Raw genomic sequence first — 18,383 nt, 5'->3', positions numbered from 1 at the left:
TTATTAAAAAAACAAATTTAATTTAATATACTATTATATGTATATATACACAAGTATAAAAATAAATAATAATAAAATAAGAATTTCATTGTTTGTAAAACAGTTAAAATTGCATATGTAAAATTACATCTTTGTTAAAAGAAGATTAATAATAATGTTTATTAAAAATACATAAACAAGCGCGTGAAACTGAATTCGCGATAAGTTATCGACCCGCGCGACCTGAAATCTCGATTCGCCCGGCGTCGATATATCCAACAGCGTCACCGCTCTACGTCTCGATTATCCTCGTTCCGTTCAATGACGTAGTGCCTGCCATATTTTTTCCGTGGGGGCCCTGCTAGGGGGTCAATCGAATTGTTGGTGTTCGGACACTCGGAGATGGCCGTGCAAGATGGTTTGTGATAACCAAATGGTGCGCGTGATAAACGATTGAGGAAAGAGATCGGGAACGGGGCGCGTCGTTTCGGCCCAGGTACCACCCTTGCCCAACCATCGCCGACGGCCGCGCGGAATCGGCGAGGCGGGTGTGTGATCGCGCCTCTCTCGCATCTACGGGACCGCCTCGCCGCCGCGAGGACGGGGCGGACTTTACGTCACGCGAGTCCGTTCGCGAATGGCAGTGGTGCGGTGGTGTCGCGACGAGGTTATAAAACCCTCCCCGCGAGATCTGGGACGAGATCGTCGCGGATCGAGCCACGCTCGATCCTCCTCGGAGACGACGCACGACGTTCGGCGCGCGCGGAACGTCCGCCTCGCCGCGCCGATCTCGTCTCGTACTCCGCACTACTCCGCAGATTCCGTTCGCGAACCGCCTACCGCCTACCTCTCTCTGCGGCGCACTATTTTTACCCCCCGCGCGCTTTTTTTTATTTAGACGCGTTTCTCCTGTTGCACGCTTTCGCCGAATATTTCGGCTATCTTTATAGCGGTTACGTAATTTCTCGACGTGAATGATCCCCGGCGCGAGAGGCGATCCCCGAGAGTGCGAGAGGAGCGAAACTGGAGTGTTCCGTGGCCGCTGGCGCGTTTGCGTGTGTCGATAGATCCCGTGGGTACAGCGGTGGAAAGGACGACAAGGACGAGAAGAGAAATCTCCGTTGTCCCGTACATTCCTTTGCGTGTCGACGAAAAGAACTTTTTTTAAAGCCTTATTTTCTCCAGAAATTTGATATTATCGAAATAGAATTGTAAATAAAGCTTTCAAATGATAGGGATATCCTTGTGAAAAAACGAAAGTGTTTATACTTTTATATTATCCACTCTTTCAGTACATTTTGTCATCTCCAGTTACTTATTTCTATTTTTTCACTTCCAAATTTCTCTTATATTTTTTGTTCAATCTTTAGCTTTAATTATCTATTGATTTTACTCCTTTCCTTCTTTTCTTCTTTCTTCATAATCTTTTCGAACAAAATCGAACACAACTGTATGGATGAGAAATTGAATTACTTTGCATTTATTTCGTGAGGAGAAACGTGAAAGATTGTTGTAATTAGAATACATTCTTATATCTTCTGTAAAAGAGTTACTAGTTATGGACAAGTTGTTTCATTTGTATACATGATAGTGTTATATCGCTAATATATAAGAATTGTTGAAAAAATTGTTTGTATTATTACAGGATTATTACAGAAGTTCTATCGAAACGTAACAATGTGGTATAAGGAGGTAAAGGCGAGTAACGACAATGGAAATGTCATCAACCGTAGATTGTAAAAAGCAGCCCCGTCGACAAGGCGACATGTCGGACTCGTCGCGGTATCTTTATGGCCATCTTCCTCCCGACATTATGTCGAAAGGACTTCCCAACAATGGTAATGACCCAACATGTTAATATATCGCGCGAGATACAATTTTAAAAAAGATCGTCACATTTTGCGATATGGTACATGCATGCACATGCTCATACGGACACTCGCGTTTATTTATTTTTACGTACGTTTCGTTATTTATTGATTCATATACTCAGTTTAAGGATGTGCCGTACTGTTTTAGGCATAGGAGGAAAATTACACCAACTCGAAGGGCTGTTCATCGGTGGTTCGGCCCAAGGTGGACGAGCGGGTCATTTCGTTTCGCTTGAGACGCTTATCGACGTTTTGCTCGTGCTCTACGACGAATGCTGCAATTCTTCGTTACGTCGTGAAAAGACTGTTTCTGACTTTATTGAGTTTGGTAAGCGATTAGCGTCGTCTCTGGTGAGATGATAACTTTATCATCTTGATTCTTAAACCTTGAGCGTACACGGTTGTCGCACGCACGTCACTTACATCGTTGATTTTTTCTTTTCTGCAGTGAAACCGATAGCTTCGTGCATCAAGAGTTTGCAGTTGACACGGGAGGACTTTGAGATCGTCAAGGTCATTGGGAGAGGTGCTTTCGGGGAAGTATGTGTCGTAAGAATGCGCGGCTCGGACAAGGTGTTCGCCATGAAGATTTTGAACAAATGGGAGATGTTGAAACGTGCTGAAACCGCGTGCTTTAGAGAAGAAAGGGACGTATTAGTGTACGGTGATCGCAGATGGATCACGAATCTGCATTATGCCTTTCAAGACGACAATAACTTGGTAAATCTCGCCTTGCATTATATACTAGACGAAAAAAAAAATCTTTGATCTCTCGACTGATCGTGACGATTGTCCGACTATTGCTTTTTTACATTCCGTTTTCGCAGTATTTGGTCATGGATTATTATTGCGGAGGAGATTTATTGACGTTACTGAGCAAATTCGAGGATCGTCTACCCGAGGATATGGCTCGATTCTACATAGCGGAGATGGTGCTAGCTATAGGTTCTATACATGACTTACGCTATGTGCATCGTGACATTAAGCCCGACAATGTTTTACTGGACGCGAATGGTCATATCAGATTAGCTGACTTTGGCTCGTGTTTACGACTGTTCGAGGATGGTACGGTGCAAAGTAACGTCGCTGTTGGTACCCCGGATTATATTTCACCAGAAATATTGAGGGTATGTATTCTATTACTGTTCGTGATACATGTTACGTTACATATTTCTCCTCTATCGTTCGCGTATACGTGATGTCGCGTGATTTTATCGTATCTGTATTGCCTTATGTCGTTACTTGTTTAGGCGATGGAAGATGGTCAGGGACAATATGGTCCTGAATGCGATTGGTGGTCTCTTGGAGTATGTATGTACGAGATGCTCTATGGCGAAACACCTTTCTATGCGGAATCTCTAGTCGAGACTTATGGAAAAATTATGAATCACAAGGTAATACCTCTGAATTTTTGTAGATTCGAAGGCACATTGTTTGCTTATTGGTATAACGTTAACATTCCCTTTTCACAGAATTGTTTTGATTTTCCTCCTACGGACACTATGTACGACGTTTCTGAAGAAGCCAAAGATCTGATGCGGAAATTGATTTGCAGCTCTGAATTTAGATTAGGCCAAAACGGAATTGAAGACTTCAAGGTAATTTTCGTTACGATAATTTATGGCGACGCTATTTTACGCTCTAATCCATGTTTTGTCTTTTAAATTTTTGCAGAAACATCCTTGGTTCGAGGGAGTCGATTGGGATACGCTCAGAGACAGCACTGCGCCATACATTCCTGAAGTTTCGTCACCCAGTGACACGTCCAACTTTGACGTTGATGATACCGATGTCCGCACTTCCGACGCCGTTCCACCAGCCGCGAATTCTGCCTTTTCCGCGCTTCATTTGCCATTTGTTGGTTTTAGTTTCACGCAAGGAAGGTACGAAACGTATCTTTTCTTTCTGTTATATTTACGCTGTACATATACACGCGCGAGTGTTAACGCTCCGTTATTTCTTTGAATTTTCGCGATACACGAAGACGACTTATAGAAGCAACAATCATATGATCCAAGTAATAATTAATATTAATAAGTAAAGCGGATATAATACGGCGAGAAATGCACTTGTATGTATCTGATTGAATCTGTTTCGTTGAAGTTTTCACAACAAATCGCATATCTCTTACGTAGAAAAAGAAATATTAGCTTTTCCATGCCTTTTATGTCGTTTGTATTGCGCTAATTTCGCTAGCTAACCGGATTCAGGGCTGGAAATAGTTTTTTGATGCGAACAATAATGTAAAATCGATTTGATTCAAGTAGATGAGAGCTTGGCCTTTGCTGTAGCGATAATATCTTCGATTGATTAGTGACGCCACTCACGTTGCGAGGGCCTTCGTTATGCTTTCGTTCATTGAACGAAATTGCTCGTATTCATGATGCAAAGTAATGGGCGAATCAAGTCGATTGTCGCGGACAGATTGTTGCTATATGTCGAACCGACCTTTATCAGTAATATATATTTATCTACCACTTCGGTTTTTAACATTACAGTTGCATATCGGATCTGGGTTGTATTTCCCCCCTATCTCAGACAGACAAACGTATACAGATACTCGAGGAAGAAAACGCACGATTGATGCAAACTATCGACGATATGAAAAATCAATCGATAAGTCACACTTCGCCTGGTATCTCGCCAGATTCTAATAATGCGACCAGGAAACTTCAAGATGAAATAAATACGCTTACGAAACGCAATTGTGGTAAACTTATAAGCTTAAATTTGTCGTAATCCGTCTGTTCATGTGTTTCACAGCATTGAGATCTGCTTGTTTTGTACAGAGTTGGAGTCGCAGTTGAAATCTATGGATGTTCCACGCGAATTACGAACTTTGGATAATGGTGACATGACGAAATTCCGGGAACTTGAGAAGCTAGTTCGATGTCTACGTTCGGAGAAGGAAGATGCCATCAAGGACAAGTTGGACGCGCAGGAGAAATTGAAGCTTCAGGACAAAGAGTTGAAGGACGCGCTCACGCAACGTAAGCTCGCGATGGCGGAATATACGGAAGTGTCGGATAAATTATCCGAACTGCGGCAACAGAAGCAAAAGCTATCGAGACAGGTTCGAGACAAGGAGGAAGAGTTGGAAGTCGCGATGCAGAAGGTCGATACTTTACGCCACGATATTCGGAAAGCTGAGAAACTGCGTAGAGAGCTGGAGAATAGAATCGACGAAGCGATGGCGGAGACTAGCAAGGAAAGGAAATTGAGGGAGCGCAGCGAGGAATATTGCAAGCAAATGCAAGAGGAGACAGAGAAGATCAGACAACGTTCTATTGGAAACGACGCCAGCGCGAATCACGCGTTGGCCACTCAGGAAATTAACAGGTTAAAGGCGGAAGTTGAAAAGCTTGAGGTTCAGTATAACGAAAACTTGACTCAACAGCAAGGCAGGTTTAATCTCGATATTCGAAGTCTGCAAGAACAGTTGCACGAAGCGGACGCTAGAAGAGAGCTGTTAGAGAGGGAGGTGCAACTCACCAAAGAGAAATTGGATGCTGCGAGATTGGAAAATATCACCGACAGCGAAGAAACCATAAACGAGTTGAATAGACGTCACGATAGGGAAAAGATTATGCTGGTTGAAGAAAATAAGAAGCTCGTGTTGGAGCTCGGTGCCCTTACCGACAGCGTTAATAGATTACAAGGTGAGAGAAGGCAGTTGGAGGACGAATATGAGGAGTTGAGGAACAAGAAAGAAGCTATTGCGCAGTGGGAAGCTCAGATTACCGAAATTATTCAGTGGGTATCGGATGAAAAAGATGCTCGTGGATATTTGCAGGTAGATTTGCATTTCAATTGTTCATCCTTGAATATCTATCATTATTATTATCTGTCTGTACATATAGATCGAGGGAAATTTCTGTTAGCCTATTCGCAAAGAAGAGAAATGATTATTTATTCTGATTATAGGCCTTGGCTACAAAAATGACGGAAGAATTGGAATTCTTGAAACACTCCGGCGGAGTTAGCGGCGTTGGAAGTGGAACCACGATGGCGGATAAAAATTGGCGAAATCGTCGGTCGCAGAAGCTCGATAAGATGGAACTGTTGAATTTGCAGAGCTCCTTGCAAAGTGAAATACAAGCGAAACAAGCAATTTCGGAGGAGCTCACCAAGACTCGCTCGGATTTGATAGCCGCACAAAAGTAATTTTCATTGATAAAGAATTGACAAAGAAAAACAAAAATAATTGCGAACAAAAATATGTTGTAAACGAGAAACGATAACAGATCGAATACCTTTTCTTATCTTTCTTATCTATTTTTTTTTTTTTTTTTTTTACAGGGAATTGAGAGATTTTAAGCAGCGATTGGATACCATGTCGCACGAATTGAAGCGGAAAGATATGCAAGTAAAAGAGCTGCAAGCGCGTCTCGATACCGGGGATGGCTGTAAGTACACTTCAATTGACAATGTGGAAAGCGAGAAATGCACAAAAGTCCGTTTGTTATATCGCTATGGAAATATTGCGTCTACATTTGTTCTGCAAGTCGCAGCTGTACATGTGTATACATATTTGGTAGATGTGTTGATCTCTATACAAGTGTTGAGAATCTCTTAAATTCTAGTCTGTACTATAAAGTAGTTACGACGTGCGCGCGCGCATGCATACACACACACACACACACACACCGAATATTTTACTGGGACTATTCTAATCTTATTGAAATTCCTTTACAATTATACTTGCACTTTCGGTGACAGCTTTTGCATGCGTATCTTCAAACCAGTGTAGTTTTGTGGCAATATTACATATTAATATAAATTTTTGTTTTTTTTTCTTTTTTTTATATGCAATATTATTCACTTGTCAGGTTACGATTATACTTATGCTGTAATGTTTGAAGAAATATTTTTAATTGCGGACGAATGAAGAGAATCGTTAAACGTATACTGGAAAAGAATTTTCAATCAATGAACGTTCAAAATGAGATGGAATTTAAAATGTTACGTATGTGCAATCTCCTAGAGAATGATTTTTATAGTTTAAAAAACTTTATTCTATTACCGAGATGAAAGTAATGCGTCGCAAAGTATCTGGCACAATAATCTCTTTGTACAATTTTGTACGGTCTAGTTCGGGTAACGCGATGAAGGTGCTATGAACACATTATGCATACAATTATCGAGAAACGATGATGTAACATCGATGATACCTTCTCTCAATAATCACTTTTATTTCTCTATTCGTAAGATCGTGGATAAGATTGTGATCATTCTCGATAGTTTCTTTAAGATTTTGTCCCGTCAATTCTGCAATACTTTGTTTATATACGGCGTGTTTACTTCTTTTACTTTTCTCGTCCAAATTTTATCTGCATTTATCTTTGGACACAATTATAGCTTCAGTCTGAGTTAAAGTATCTCGATTCCATTTCCATTCTTATTGCGCATAAAATGGAAAGGTGTAGCCAGTACCAGTGGAAGAAATCTCAATGTTATGAAAAGATAAGTTAATTATACGTATTTTGTTGTCACATATAACATATCTAAAGGACATTATTGAGATCTGTACCTTCACCGGTCGTTATTTACATGCGATAATCTAATTTATCGGTGTGCATAGTGCGTTTGAATCTCTCGAGACTGGGGAAAATATGCTTCTTTTTCTAGAAAGCGCGAGGAAGATTTAATCGTTTGACACGTCGAGTGCATTAAAATTTGTTTCATACATATCAATGTACAAAGTACGAATTTATAGAGATCGTTATTACTGGGATCTATGTAGCATAGTAACTCGATTCTCCAGTACGGTATGCGATTCTGATTTTCTAGACTACAAAGTGCCTCTGTTTATTGGCGTAACGAGCTGCGTGTGGGGCCTCTTGTTGCTCATCTTCAAACTATATTTGTGACAGCTGTCTCGTCCAGCGATACAACAAGCAAATCTCCAAACGTCGTTAGCACCAAACCCCAACGTATCATCGTACATCAGCCGTCGTCACCCCTACCAGTAATGCGTGCCCCCCGCATCACGACTTGTCGCTTATTAACTAGATTCGTTCCAGTCAACACGTTCGTCAGTCAGAATGCCGTCGCCATCGTATCGCCGCCCGGTAAATGATGTGGCCAGCGACTTTGGATTGGATATTTTACCGCTAATTGTACACTGCAGCGCTATGGTTTATTTCCTTTTTTATTTATTAGTCCATTTCTTATACCGCGGTTTCTTGGGAAACAAATTTGATAGGAGTAAAACATAGCACTGCATCGCCTTTGAAGCTAATAACGAGCAGACGTTGGTGTGTGACGTCCGATATCACCCTAGTTTGAGTTGCAATATATTAATAGTTAATAGATTTTGTAAATGTATTTTTTTTTTTTTTTTGACGATACAGTTAGCTTTAATAATCCTTATTCGATCGGTCGTTTTTTTAAATCAATGGTTTAACAGATATGCGCGTTGTGTGAATTGTTTCGCTTTACGTGCCAGTAAAAACCAGTTGAAACTTGTAACATTTCAAAGCTACCTTTTCTAGCGCAATTCCATCTTGCAGTAGTTACATTTGCCATAACGGAGAGTGTGTAAAATGTGCCGTATTTTTGCGTAATATTCCTTACATATATCTCTGACACAAAGACATCAGGGAAACACGCACGCAATTTTACCTTTTTTTTCTTTTTAAGTAATCTTTAAAGCATGTATACTTTACAAATGTACAAGTGTGCTAAGAGATTTACCGTATTTTCAGGTAAGATATTACATGTCGCTGAAACCCTAGCGCTAGGACGATGGTGTTATTTTTCCCATGTTCGCAAATATTTTACGTATATCGGCAAACATTCGTAAACTTTCATTATCATTGGCACGTTACTCATCCGATCTGTCTCTCATTAGTTCTAGAACGTCCCACGTCACAGATGTCATATCTCGAGCACTTTCTCAAAGAAACGACAAGCAGCACGCGTCATGGAAGCGTCGACAGTGTGGAAGGTGACATCGAGGACAATCGTGCGCCTAGTATCACGAGCAGCAAAAGTAATCTGTCCGAGCTTAGTATCGTAAGTATCTTAGCACGTGTATATTTTATACAGTAATAGTATGGAAATATTTCACGGTATTATATGAGATAAACATATATCACTCAATTTTACTTTATCTTTCTTCATTTTTCTTATTTTCTTTTTCCAGGATCCAACTTCGCCATTATCCCACGAACTTTTGAACAAGTCCTCGGCCACTCACGGTCAAGCCAATTTGCAACCAAAGCCTAAATCACACCAATTTCTCGTACGGACGTTTTCAGCGCCTACAAAGTGTAATCACTGCACGTCTCTGATGGTCGGTTTAACGAGGCAAGGAGTCGTGTGCGAAGTGTGTGGCTTCGCCTGCCATATGCCTTGTTGCGACAAAGTACCTCCAATGTGCCCTGTGCCCCATGATCAAAGTAAGTAATCCAAATCAAAAGCAACCAACCCATTCGAGCAGATTCATTTAAAAGATCTAGTTTTATTCAATATTTGGAAAAAAGAACCGATGACTTTAGACATAATTGACACGTGAATTCGCCTTTCTAGCGAGTAAAGATTTATGTATTATACTCTTATACCGTGTCTCCATATCTTTGTGACGTGTGTCGTAGTTTCTTGTCACATAATGTTCGTGATGTGCTTGTTTCAGCGAAACGACCACTGGGGATCGATCCTACACGTGGGATAGGTACTGCGTACGAAGGATATGTCAAAGTGCCAAAAATGGGTGGTGTCAAGAAGGGTTGGGTGCGTCAATTCGTCGTAGTTTGCGACTTCAAATTATTTCTTTACGACATTTCACCGGATCGCAACGCTTTGCCGTCTGTGTATGTTTCGCAAGTTCTTGATATGCGAGATGAAGAATTCAGCGTCAGCTCCGTTCGCGATTCTGACGTGATACACGCTACAAAGAAGGACATTCCGTGTATATTTAGGGTAATGTTTCAACTGTCAAATTTTAATCGTCCGACTACAGTAGACTCTTCCTTTACCTTACTCGTCAAGAATCAATTAGATCTTGGAAATTTCATGTTTTGAGTGATAATAACTATATATATTTTATTTTTTGCTTGGCATAAATTGTCTTCCTTTTTATTCAGATAACTACGTCGCTATTGGAGCCTCCTGGATTGAGAAATCATACGTTAATGTTGGCGGATACGGAGAGCGAAAAAACAAAATGGGTGGTAGCCTTAAGTGAGCTTCATAGAATTTTAAAGAGAAACAATCTTCCAAACACAACGGTATGTAGTTAATAATTGAAAATATTATAACGATGTATTCTTTCTTCTTTGTCATTATCTTTCTATTTCCATTTACATCTCTCTTTTTTATATTTTTAATTATTATCACCAGAAAACGCTGTAAATGCCATTTTTTACGAGTGTAAACGTTAATTATGCTATCAAAACGTTAACGCTACATTAATATAATTGTCATTTTTTGTCGTAGATTTTTAGAGCGAGAGAACTGTTGGATAATACCTTAGCGTTCATTAAAAATGTCATGTCAGGAGCGATTATTGATCCGGATCGTCTAGTCATTGGTACAGAGGAAGGTCTCTTCTGCTTAGATTTAGATCGTAGTGGTGAGTCATCAAACCGAGACAATTCTTAAACGTGATAGAAATAATAATAAAATAGTAACAAATACATATGCAAGATTCCGAGTTTCCAGGTTTTTTCGTTTATGAAAAAAAAAATCCCAAAAATTTGCAACCTACTTTTCAGACCTACTTTCGAACGAATACCCCCTTAAGTAGATCTTTAAAAATGCAAAAAGCTTACTCGTTTACACGGAGAATACATTTAAGTAAGCAATTATATTTGATATATATATTTGAGCGTAAATTTTAATAAATTACAGAAATTGCAAGAGTCGGGGAAGGAAAAAAGATATATCTTCTTGAATATGTTACTGAGGAGCAATTGATTGTGGTATTGAGCGGAAAACAACGTCATGTACGGCTGGTTCCAGTACGTGCCTTGGATGGAGACGAAGTCGAGTGGATTAAAGTAGCAGAAACTAAAGGATGTATCACGTTAACGACTGGAGTAGTGCGTCGTAATCCGCTTAATTATTGCTTATGCGTTGCAATAAAGAAACAGGTAAGGACACACGATTAGTAAATGTTATGTACAATAAACATAGTAACGTAACATACACATAATACGCACGTTTCAACGTATGTAACGTGTCTTTTTTTTTAGAACGCATCGCAAATTATCATCTATGAAATAACACGTACGAAAACGAGGCATAAACGTATACGCGAATTAATGTTACCGTGTCACGCACAAACCTTACAAGTTCTCTCCGAGGGTCGCTTGTGCGTCGGTTATCCGTCTGGTTTTTCCATTTACAGCATTTTAGGAGATCATCATCCTATTTGTAAGTATAATATAAGACAAATATGTCCCCGGTATTGTCTCCCGGTCCCGTTATATCGCAATCAGCAATCGTAATTGAGACTTATTATTCTTGCTCCAGCTTTGGTCCACGCTGAGAATACGCTTTTGGGTTTCCTCACCTACAGTGCTGTGGATGCGTTACGTTGCATCGAGTTGGCACGCGGTGAATTCTTATTAGTCTTCCATACGTTAGCGGTGTACGTTGATAGTCAGGGAAGAAAGAGTCGAGATCGAGAGATAATGTATCCTGCAGTTCCTACGGCAGTTAGTAAGTATGAACATCGCGACGTCATGTCTAACCGATCGTACGACTCTCGTCGACCGTCGGAACGCTTTAGTATCTTTAGAATCTCTTGTATCATTCTCATTTACGAATTTTGTTTATTTCAAATTTTAGGCTATTGCGAGGGATATCTTTTAGTGTATAGCGAGACTCATATCGACGTGTTTGACTGTACATCCGGAGACTGGTTACAAACGCTTAACGTGAAACGAGCCCGACCGTTGAATATTTCAGGCTCTCTTACGTCTTGCGTGATAAATGACATGCCATATGTTATTTATCTCAGCAATTTACATCAGCGTAAGTGTGTTTTTTGCATCTAAGAAGAATATAGATGAAGAATACACTTTTTAACTCTTGCTACATTATCTGTTATCTCGTTTGCGCTGTTGAGTTAATTGGCTATCGTTTAATAACGTTAAACACGTTCCTTTAGGAGAACTATTAAATCTAATGACGATGGATGCGAGCGGTAGACAAATTACAAGGCCACGACGAAGATTTTCACTGCGAGAAGGCAACAGAGCCGCGCGTCCTACAGACAGACGTTCGAAAATGATTTCTGCACCGACAAATTTCAATCATATTAGTCACATGGGTCCAGGAAATGGGATACAGGTGCGTAAAAAGTTGAAAATCTAAAAGATTCTGAGCGATAACTATTAGCGTACGTTATATCGCAGATACATAGACGAGTTAGAGAGGTTCTAGAAGATAACTGGGTCGTTTTGGCATTTGCTAATCCCAGTGTTGTGTTCATGTACATTTGCGCAAGCATATTTTAAGTATATATTTTTTTATTATTATAGATACAACGTTTATTAGATTTGCCCACGACATTGGAAACTGCTGATCAACAGCATACGAGTCATCATAGTAGTTCTCATCTTCATAGTAGCCAGCAAAGAGTAAGTAATGCGAGCCGTTTGTTTTTCGATGGACGAATGAATCTGCAATAATTTTCTCTCACAAGTCCAATTCAAACGAGGCAAGGAAATACGTATCGATCGTCTTTTTCACACACTTGACCGCCTCTTTGCAGTTATATGATGCTACGCTACAAACACCCAACAAGCCGGCACCACTGCCTCCTAGGCATCCCCCTTCCGACGCACGTCGTCTGAGCTCGCATATGTCGAGAAACTCTGGATATTCACCGCACAACGGTAAATTGATGCGGTGTATCGCGAGGCATATGTGACACACGTTGAGAAACTCATTTTTTTCTCATGTATTTCTAATGTTACGAACGAAATTGTATGCGTGAAAAAACGCAACTTTCAATCTCCACCGCATTTTTACCGCGGTTAATCAGATGAAATGTGTATGTAGGCTCGACAACATCACGAAGAGGTCCCGCGCCACCACGACCAACTGCCACACCTCCTTCCTTACCCCGCACTCCGGTGGACCAAATTGATTCCGAATCGGTACATTTGCGTTCACACACCCCGATTTCTCTCGGCAGTATCGCATCTTTACATAACAAGGTAATTTATTACCTTTACTACAAGCATGTTACTTTTGTACGTTATGATTGATTGCAACACAAGGGGACTCAACTTGCCTATTGAATTTATCTACATACTTGTACGACTTTTAAAAATAGATTACACGTTATGCAGTTTTATAAAATGTATGTGCATGTGCCCACACAAAAAAATATATATTTCTTTTTTTTTTACCTAGGAACATCCATCCGGTGGCAGTCCTAGGCACTCGATAGCTTCGAACAATAGCTCAAATCCATCAACGCCACCGAGTCCCGCCCACGATCATGGATCGTCATCGTACGATTCGTAAATGTATTTAACACTTAAACGCGAGTGGATTTAGGTAAACGGTATGTATCTAGTACGTATTTAAGAGAAACGATCAATTCGGTATATACATACGCATATGTATACCTGTTCGCGTCCCTATATGTATGTATATATGTTAAGCTCTTATATTTTTACTATACATCTTCAACTCTCCGTCTATCTTTTCCCCTCCCCGCCGTTAAGAACGCGAATTTTGATAATCATGCTGTTGACCGCGTGTAGACTTGTCAATCGAATCCAAACTTGTCAATCCGGACCTCTCCGTTGTTTGATAAATCGAAATTTAATTTTAGATTTTCGAGCCTAACATATATAGTCATATATTTGTAATGTACTTTACAGACACACAGTACTCGTGTTTGTTTGATCTTTGAAATGGAAAGTTATTTCGCGGTATTGCCTTACCGTCGTGCAATATAATTATGCATACTTAACGTTATATGAGTTAAAACGAGTATCATAATCGTGCGCTTTGACGACTTTGTAATAATACACCGGCGCGCTGCGTGATTTTTTTTATGTGTGTGTGTGCGCGCGCGCGCGCACGCACACATAAACATAAACTGCGGCGAATTTTCTTCGCGGAAAGATGCGTTAGTGCATTTCTGTAATTTTCTGATTTTCAAGAGTTTATATGTAATAATTTATGACCGCACTTAACGAAGAGACCCATTATCATAATATGATGGTAAATTATTGTAAATACTTTATACTTGACGAGAGAAACGATGTATCGTTGAGCTCGCTTTGCGATGCCATAGCCATTTCTTTCGATTAGTTGTCCGTTCTTTACTTCGTATGGGAATGATTTCGAGCAATTTATATAACGAGGAAAAAAAAATTGGAATCTCAGTCAAATTAACTAGCAATAAAATTTTAAGCTATTTAATGTATCGTACGTACCCTCGACTTTAGACGAGAGCAGTAGCTGCGAACGTATAGGTATACTTAAACTAACGTTACACCGGGAATAACTGCGCGATTTTTACAATGCTAGTAGTTAGTCTCGTTTATGGAGACTGTCGTGATAACGTGTCACGAGCATTACGAGACGAGTCTCCCTCGATCTTTCCTTTCACCGTGCATATACGGATGATAGCTCTCTCTCTCTCTTTTTTTCCTCTTTCTCACCGGCACATTCTCATTTTTTCCTTTTGATAAACCAAGTCAAGAAACAAAGTCGGAGAAGAGATATTTATGTATCGCTTTTGTAAGCGGCATCAATCGCGCCCCGCGCGACTATCCCCGGTTTAACGAGGTGACGAATTAAGACGGAGCGCGAATCGATTCGATGCCTTAAAACGACTAAACGTTTTCTATCGCGTCATAACGCGCTGTAATGTGCACGGTATTATCCGACTGTGTGAATAGTAGAACGATCGTGTCGCGAGCTCCCGTTGATAATAAGTAGCTGTTAAGAAAGAGGACTCACACCTGTGTGCGCTGTAGGCATACGCGATGTCGTCGTGTCCGCGAACACGACGCGGCGGAAAATATGTATCGTGTGTATATCGAGTGCGTGTACCCCAACTGGAAAGTAGAAACGAGAGAGTATTGTCTTTTCGACGATCGAAGGCATAATATCATCGACTAACAGGATCTTAGCGCGGATCATTTGAAGAAACGCTAGTCGGTAGTAGGGGGATGAAAAACCGTATTACAGAGCCCCGTGGCAATTATTAGACGTATGAAAGATCACACGTACATAAATACATTTAAGTGCAATGTATCGAAATTTAAGGATAAACGCTGAAACAAAATATAGTGGGAAAGGCGACGAAGGGATATTGTCAGGTCGTTCGAGGAAGTTAGTTTCTCCATTTTGTAAATTAATATATTGCGAATTAGGTTTTAAACAGCGTGTACATTACGAGACTGCGACGCGCTTTCGTTACTTTTGTACGTACAACGAGTGGGCAAAGTGCCAGTACGCGAGGCGGTATGACCAAATGAAACTTAATTTATTTCAAACGACGATTGTACTGCTCGTCTTCGTAATTTAACAATCTACGTCGGTTACCGTCGGTTCTCTCTTTTTTCATACACTGTAGCTACGTTTTATAGCTGTTGTCGAAGAGGACGCGGTGGAACAAGGGGATTTGAATTATCGAAATTTTCATTACTTTAAAACGCGCTTTGTTAACGCAAACGACGTTGTGTACGTGCACACAATTGAAACATAAGAAAGGAGGTGTTACAATTACAACGTACATTTACTAAAAAGAGGAGAGAAAAGAAAACAGCCGCAGAAAATCGCAAGAGTTCGGTACAAGAGGACAACTGTCTCAGGATTTTATGCCAGTAGCTTAAGTACGGTATAATATTACCTAGCGATCAAGAGACTCTCGAACAAACTGCTGATAGTAATTTTACGTTCGTTGCTATATCTCTCCCTCTCTCTCTCTCTCTATTTCTCTCTCCTCTGTCTCTCCCCCACCCCCTTTCTCTTTCTAAGTCAAATTTTTGACTTGTGAAAAGCAAGAACGATCGAAATTGAAAAGTTGGGTGATGCACAAGCACGTTGAGTAGGAATACGAGTTAAGAGGACGTCGCGCGATCGTACTTTAAACATCCTCCGATATATATCTGCTTCCTAGACACACATTACAGATACAAGTTACTATCGATGGCTAAACTCGAGCAGCCTTATTCTAAATGGACAGATGCTACGAGACGCGTGAAGAGAATCGTACCGCTATTATGTAACGCGCCGTTTGCCGTAACGTCGAAACTTGCGAAACTGCAAGTGAGATGACAAGTTTAGCGTCGGCCGCAATCGCAAGAATTGAAAGAAGGATACATACGAAATGGGCCCCCGTACAGCACACAAACGTTGAATCAACATTGCAAAATGTAGATTCAACATTGAAAAGACATTGCAGAAACGTCTGTCTGCTGAATCGTAATGTTCTTGTAGACGTTGTAATTCAACATTCAGAAAACATTGCTCGATGATCGAACGGGTTAGTGGTGAGCCTCTGACGCTTCCTTCTTGCTTATATTTGTATATATACGACATCTTTACGGTGTTAAAAAATCCCGTAATGATATATTAACCGGCAAATATTAAAAACAATTAAATTGTTAAATATTGATTAACATTGCGTTTAGCAGAACGTGTTTTTTTTACAACTGTTGATTTTCTGAGCTCAGATTAGATCATTCCTCTAGATCTAAAAGAAGAATCCAATCTGAATTCAGAAAATTTCTAAAGTTGCAAAATGTTGTACTAAACGCAGTCATTTATTCAATTTACGTGCGATGTAGATTTCGTAAAATATTAAATTTGTATAAAAATATTTTTTTATTTAAGATAACTATCAACATATATATGTTAAATAAAAAATATCTTTATACAAATTTACAATATACATATAAAATATCTTTATTTGTATTTCAAAAGATTAATCATTTGTTCGATGTTGTAGACATCTAAAGAATCAGTGTAGAAGAATCAACGTAGATTCAACGTTAAAACGTCTCAGCAACGTTGTTTCAACTTTTTGTGCTGTATGTGAGGGAACGTCGCGCTGTACTTATCGATAGAATCGAATGATCCGCCTATTCTTCCGTTAACTGTTACTTAAAGGTTTTAAGACGAGAGACATCGACTGTTCGTATTTTGGTTGCGTCGTCACTTTCGGCCAGATCCGGCAATCGATGCATCACACGCATGAAAGGAATTGTCATTCCTGTATATAGCATTGATTTCGTCTTTGTAAATAACTTCGATTTCGGTCTACTTCTCGAATCTATTTAAGATATATATATTATATATATATATATATATATATATATAAACATATTCCCAGTGACCCCGATTGATGATTTGTGAGCCTATATCGTTATTTATATCGGACATACTCTCCGTGGGGCTACTAGAAGGATATTATCCGGTTCATCATTTTATATTATATGTAAAAATGCGAATATCGTTAGATGCGTATATTGTTCTTTTTTTTTTTTAAATCAAGTATCGAGATATACGGCATTCTGCGCGCGACAACAAATTATATATTACGTGTATACAGACTGTGTTACGTATATACGAATGTGACTAGCATTTTCTTACATAAAGCGGGCAGTCGGCCGTTTAACCCTGTATAACCCAGTTTTAATTGTTCCGAGTAATAATGATTTTTTTAATACATTTTAATAACGCTATTTTACTAGACTGCTGGAAAAACTAAAGAAATTTTTGCAAATACCGAAAAAAAACCTTGTCCCTCCGGTTTTCAACTCTCCACCCTCGCCCAGATCGTTCCTAACATCAATCGGTTTTTAATGATGATAATTTTTCTGAAAAGTGAAATTAAACGAGAACGATGTGCAATATCGATCGCTCATCTTTTATGAAAAATAACAAAATTTCATGATACAACAATAATTGGGTTATAGAGGGTCGAAGAAACGCTGTTGCGACATTTTAAATTGTTAATCTCTGTCGGCGTGTAACGGTAAGATTATATTATCACTTTGCAAACAATTAGATTAACGACCCACCTCCCATCCCTCTCTCGCGCATACACACGACACAATACACACACAGACACAGACACACACGTTATTTATAACAATATACGCGTATCGTTAGCAATATTTATTAAAGACGTATAGAGCGAAATATTATTTGCGCTTTGGATAAAAGTTGTACTTTATTGTAAATTATCGCGTGTGAGCTATTATATTAGGAAGAAAGGAGACCAAACTTTATGTATCTAGTATCTTGCTATGGGGCGCCGAAACGCCCTGTCTCTGTAGATTTTGTAGTATTTATATCGTTTGTCATATTCTTTCTCGCGTGTGAGACTACCAGAAGGAGGGTAGCGAAACGTGTACAATATATTTTTTATTTTATCCATTCGAAAACGAGTTAATTTTCCTGTGTAGAACAGCTATATTAATAAAAGTAAAGGAGAGCCCATACCCGTTGTACATGACTAACCCCTTCAGCAGCATTGATGTTATTTTACTTCTTACTTGTCTGAAAGTGAAATAGAATATAAAGGTTTAAAGTTCCGAAATAAAG

The 18,383-nt window shown here is 39.6% G+C and overlaps 1 protein-coding gene across 7 annotated transcripts; it reads left to right on the top strand.

Moving 5' to 3' along the window:
- The first annotated feature begins 301 nt into the window (after positions 1–301).
- On the top strand, positions 302–18,278 carry Gek (serine/threonine-protein kinase gek). 7 transcript variants are annotated; one of them, XM_071700454.1, is made up of 27 exons: positions 318–475; positions 1,625–1,817; positions 1,999–2,178; positions 2,299–2,570; positions 2,678–2,977; positions 3,101–3,244; positions 3,323–3,448; positions 3,525–3,733; positions 4,349–4,560; positions 4,640–5,643; positions 5,775–6,010; positions 6,150–6,256; positions 7,724–7,921; positions 8,704–8,867; positions 8,998–9,253; positions 9,487–9,773; positions 9,938–10,081; positions 10,290–10,425; positions 10,704–10,945; positions 11,048–11,228; positions 11,328–11,516; positions 11,646–11,831; positions 11,968–12,149; positions 12,341–12,439; positions 12,574–12,697; positions 12,864–13,021; positions 13,221–18,278. In XM_071700454.1, exons 2-27 carry the CDS (start codon positions 1,691–1,693, stop codon positions 13,332–13,334), a joined length of 5,577 nt encoding a protein of 1,858 aa, XP_071556555.1. In that variant the 5' UTR covers positions 318–475; positions 1,625–1,690; the 3' UTR covers positions 13,335–18,278. The 7 variants fall into 7 exon arrangements, with proteins under 7 accessions (XP_071556553.1, XP_071556555.1, XP_071556548.1 ...); XM_071700452.1 differs by lacking the exon at positions 7,724–7,921 and having other exon boundaries at positions 302–397; XM_071700447.1 differs by lacking the exon at positions 7,724–7,921 and having other exon boundaries at positions 319–475.
- The last annotated feature ends 105 nt before the right edge of the window (positions 18,279–18,383 follow it).

Source organism: Temnothorax nylanderi, unplaced genomic scaffold, assembly GCF_030848795.1.
Source record: "Temnothorax nylanderi isolate EJ_2023f unplaced genomic scaffold, tnyl_v1.0 TNYL_tig0022_pilon, whole genome shotgun sequence".
NCBI classification, from domain to species: domain Eukaryota; kingdom Metazoa; phylum Arthropoda; class Insecta; order Hymenoptera; family Formicidae; genus Temnothorax; species Temnothorax nylanderi.
Note: the sequence above shows the minus strand (reverse complement) of the source record. Positions and strands in the feature narration are given on the sequence as shown.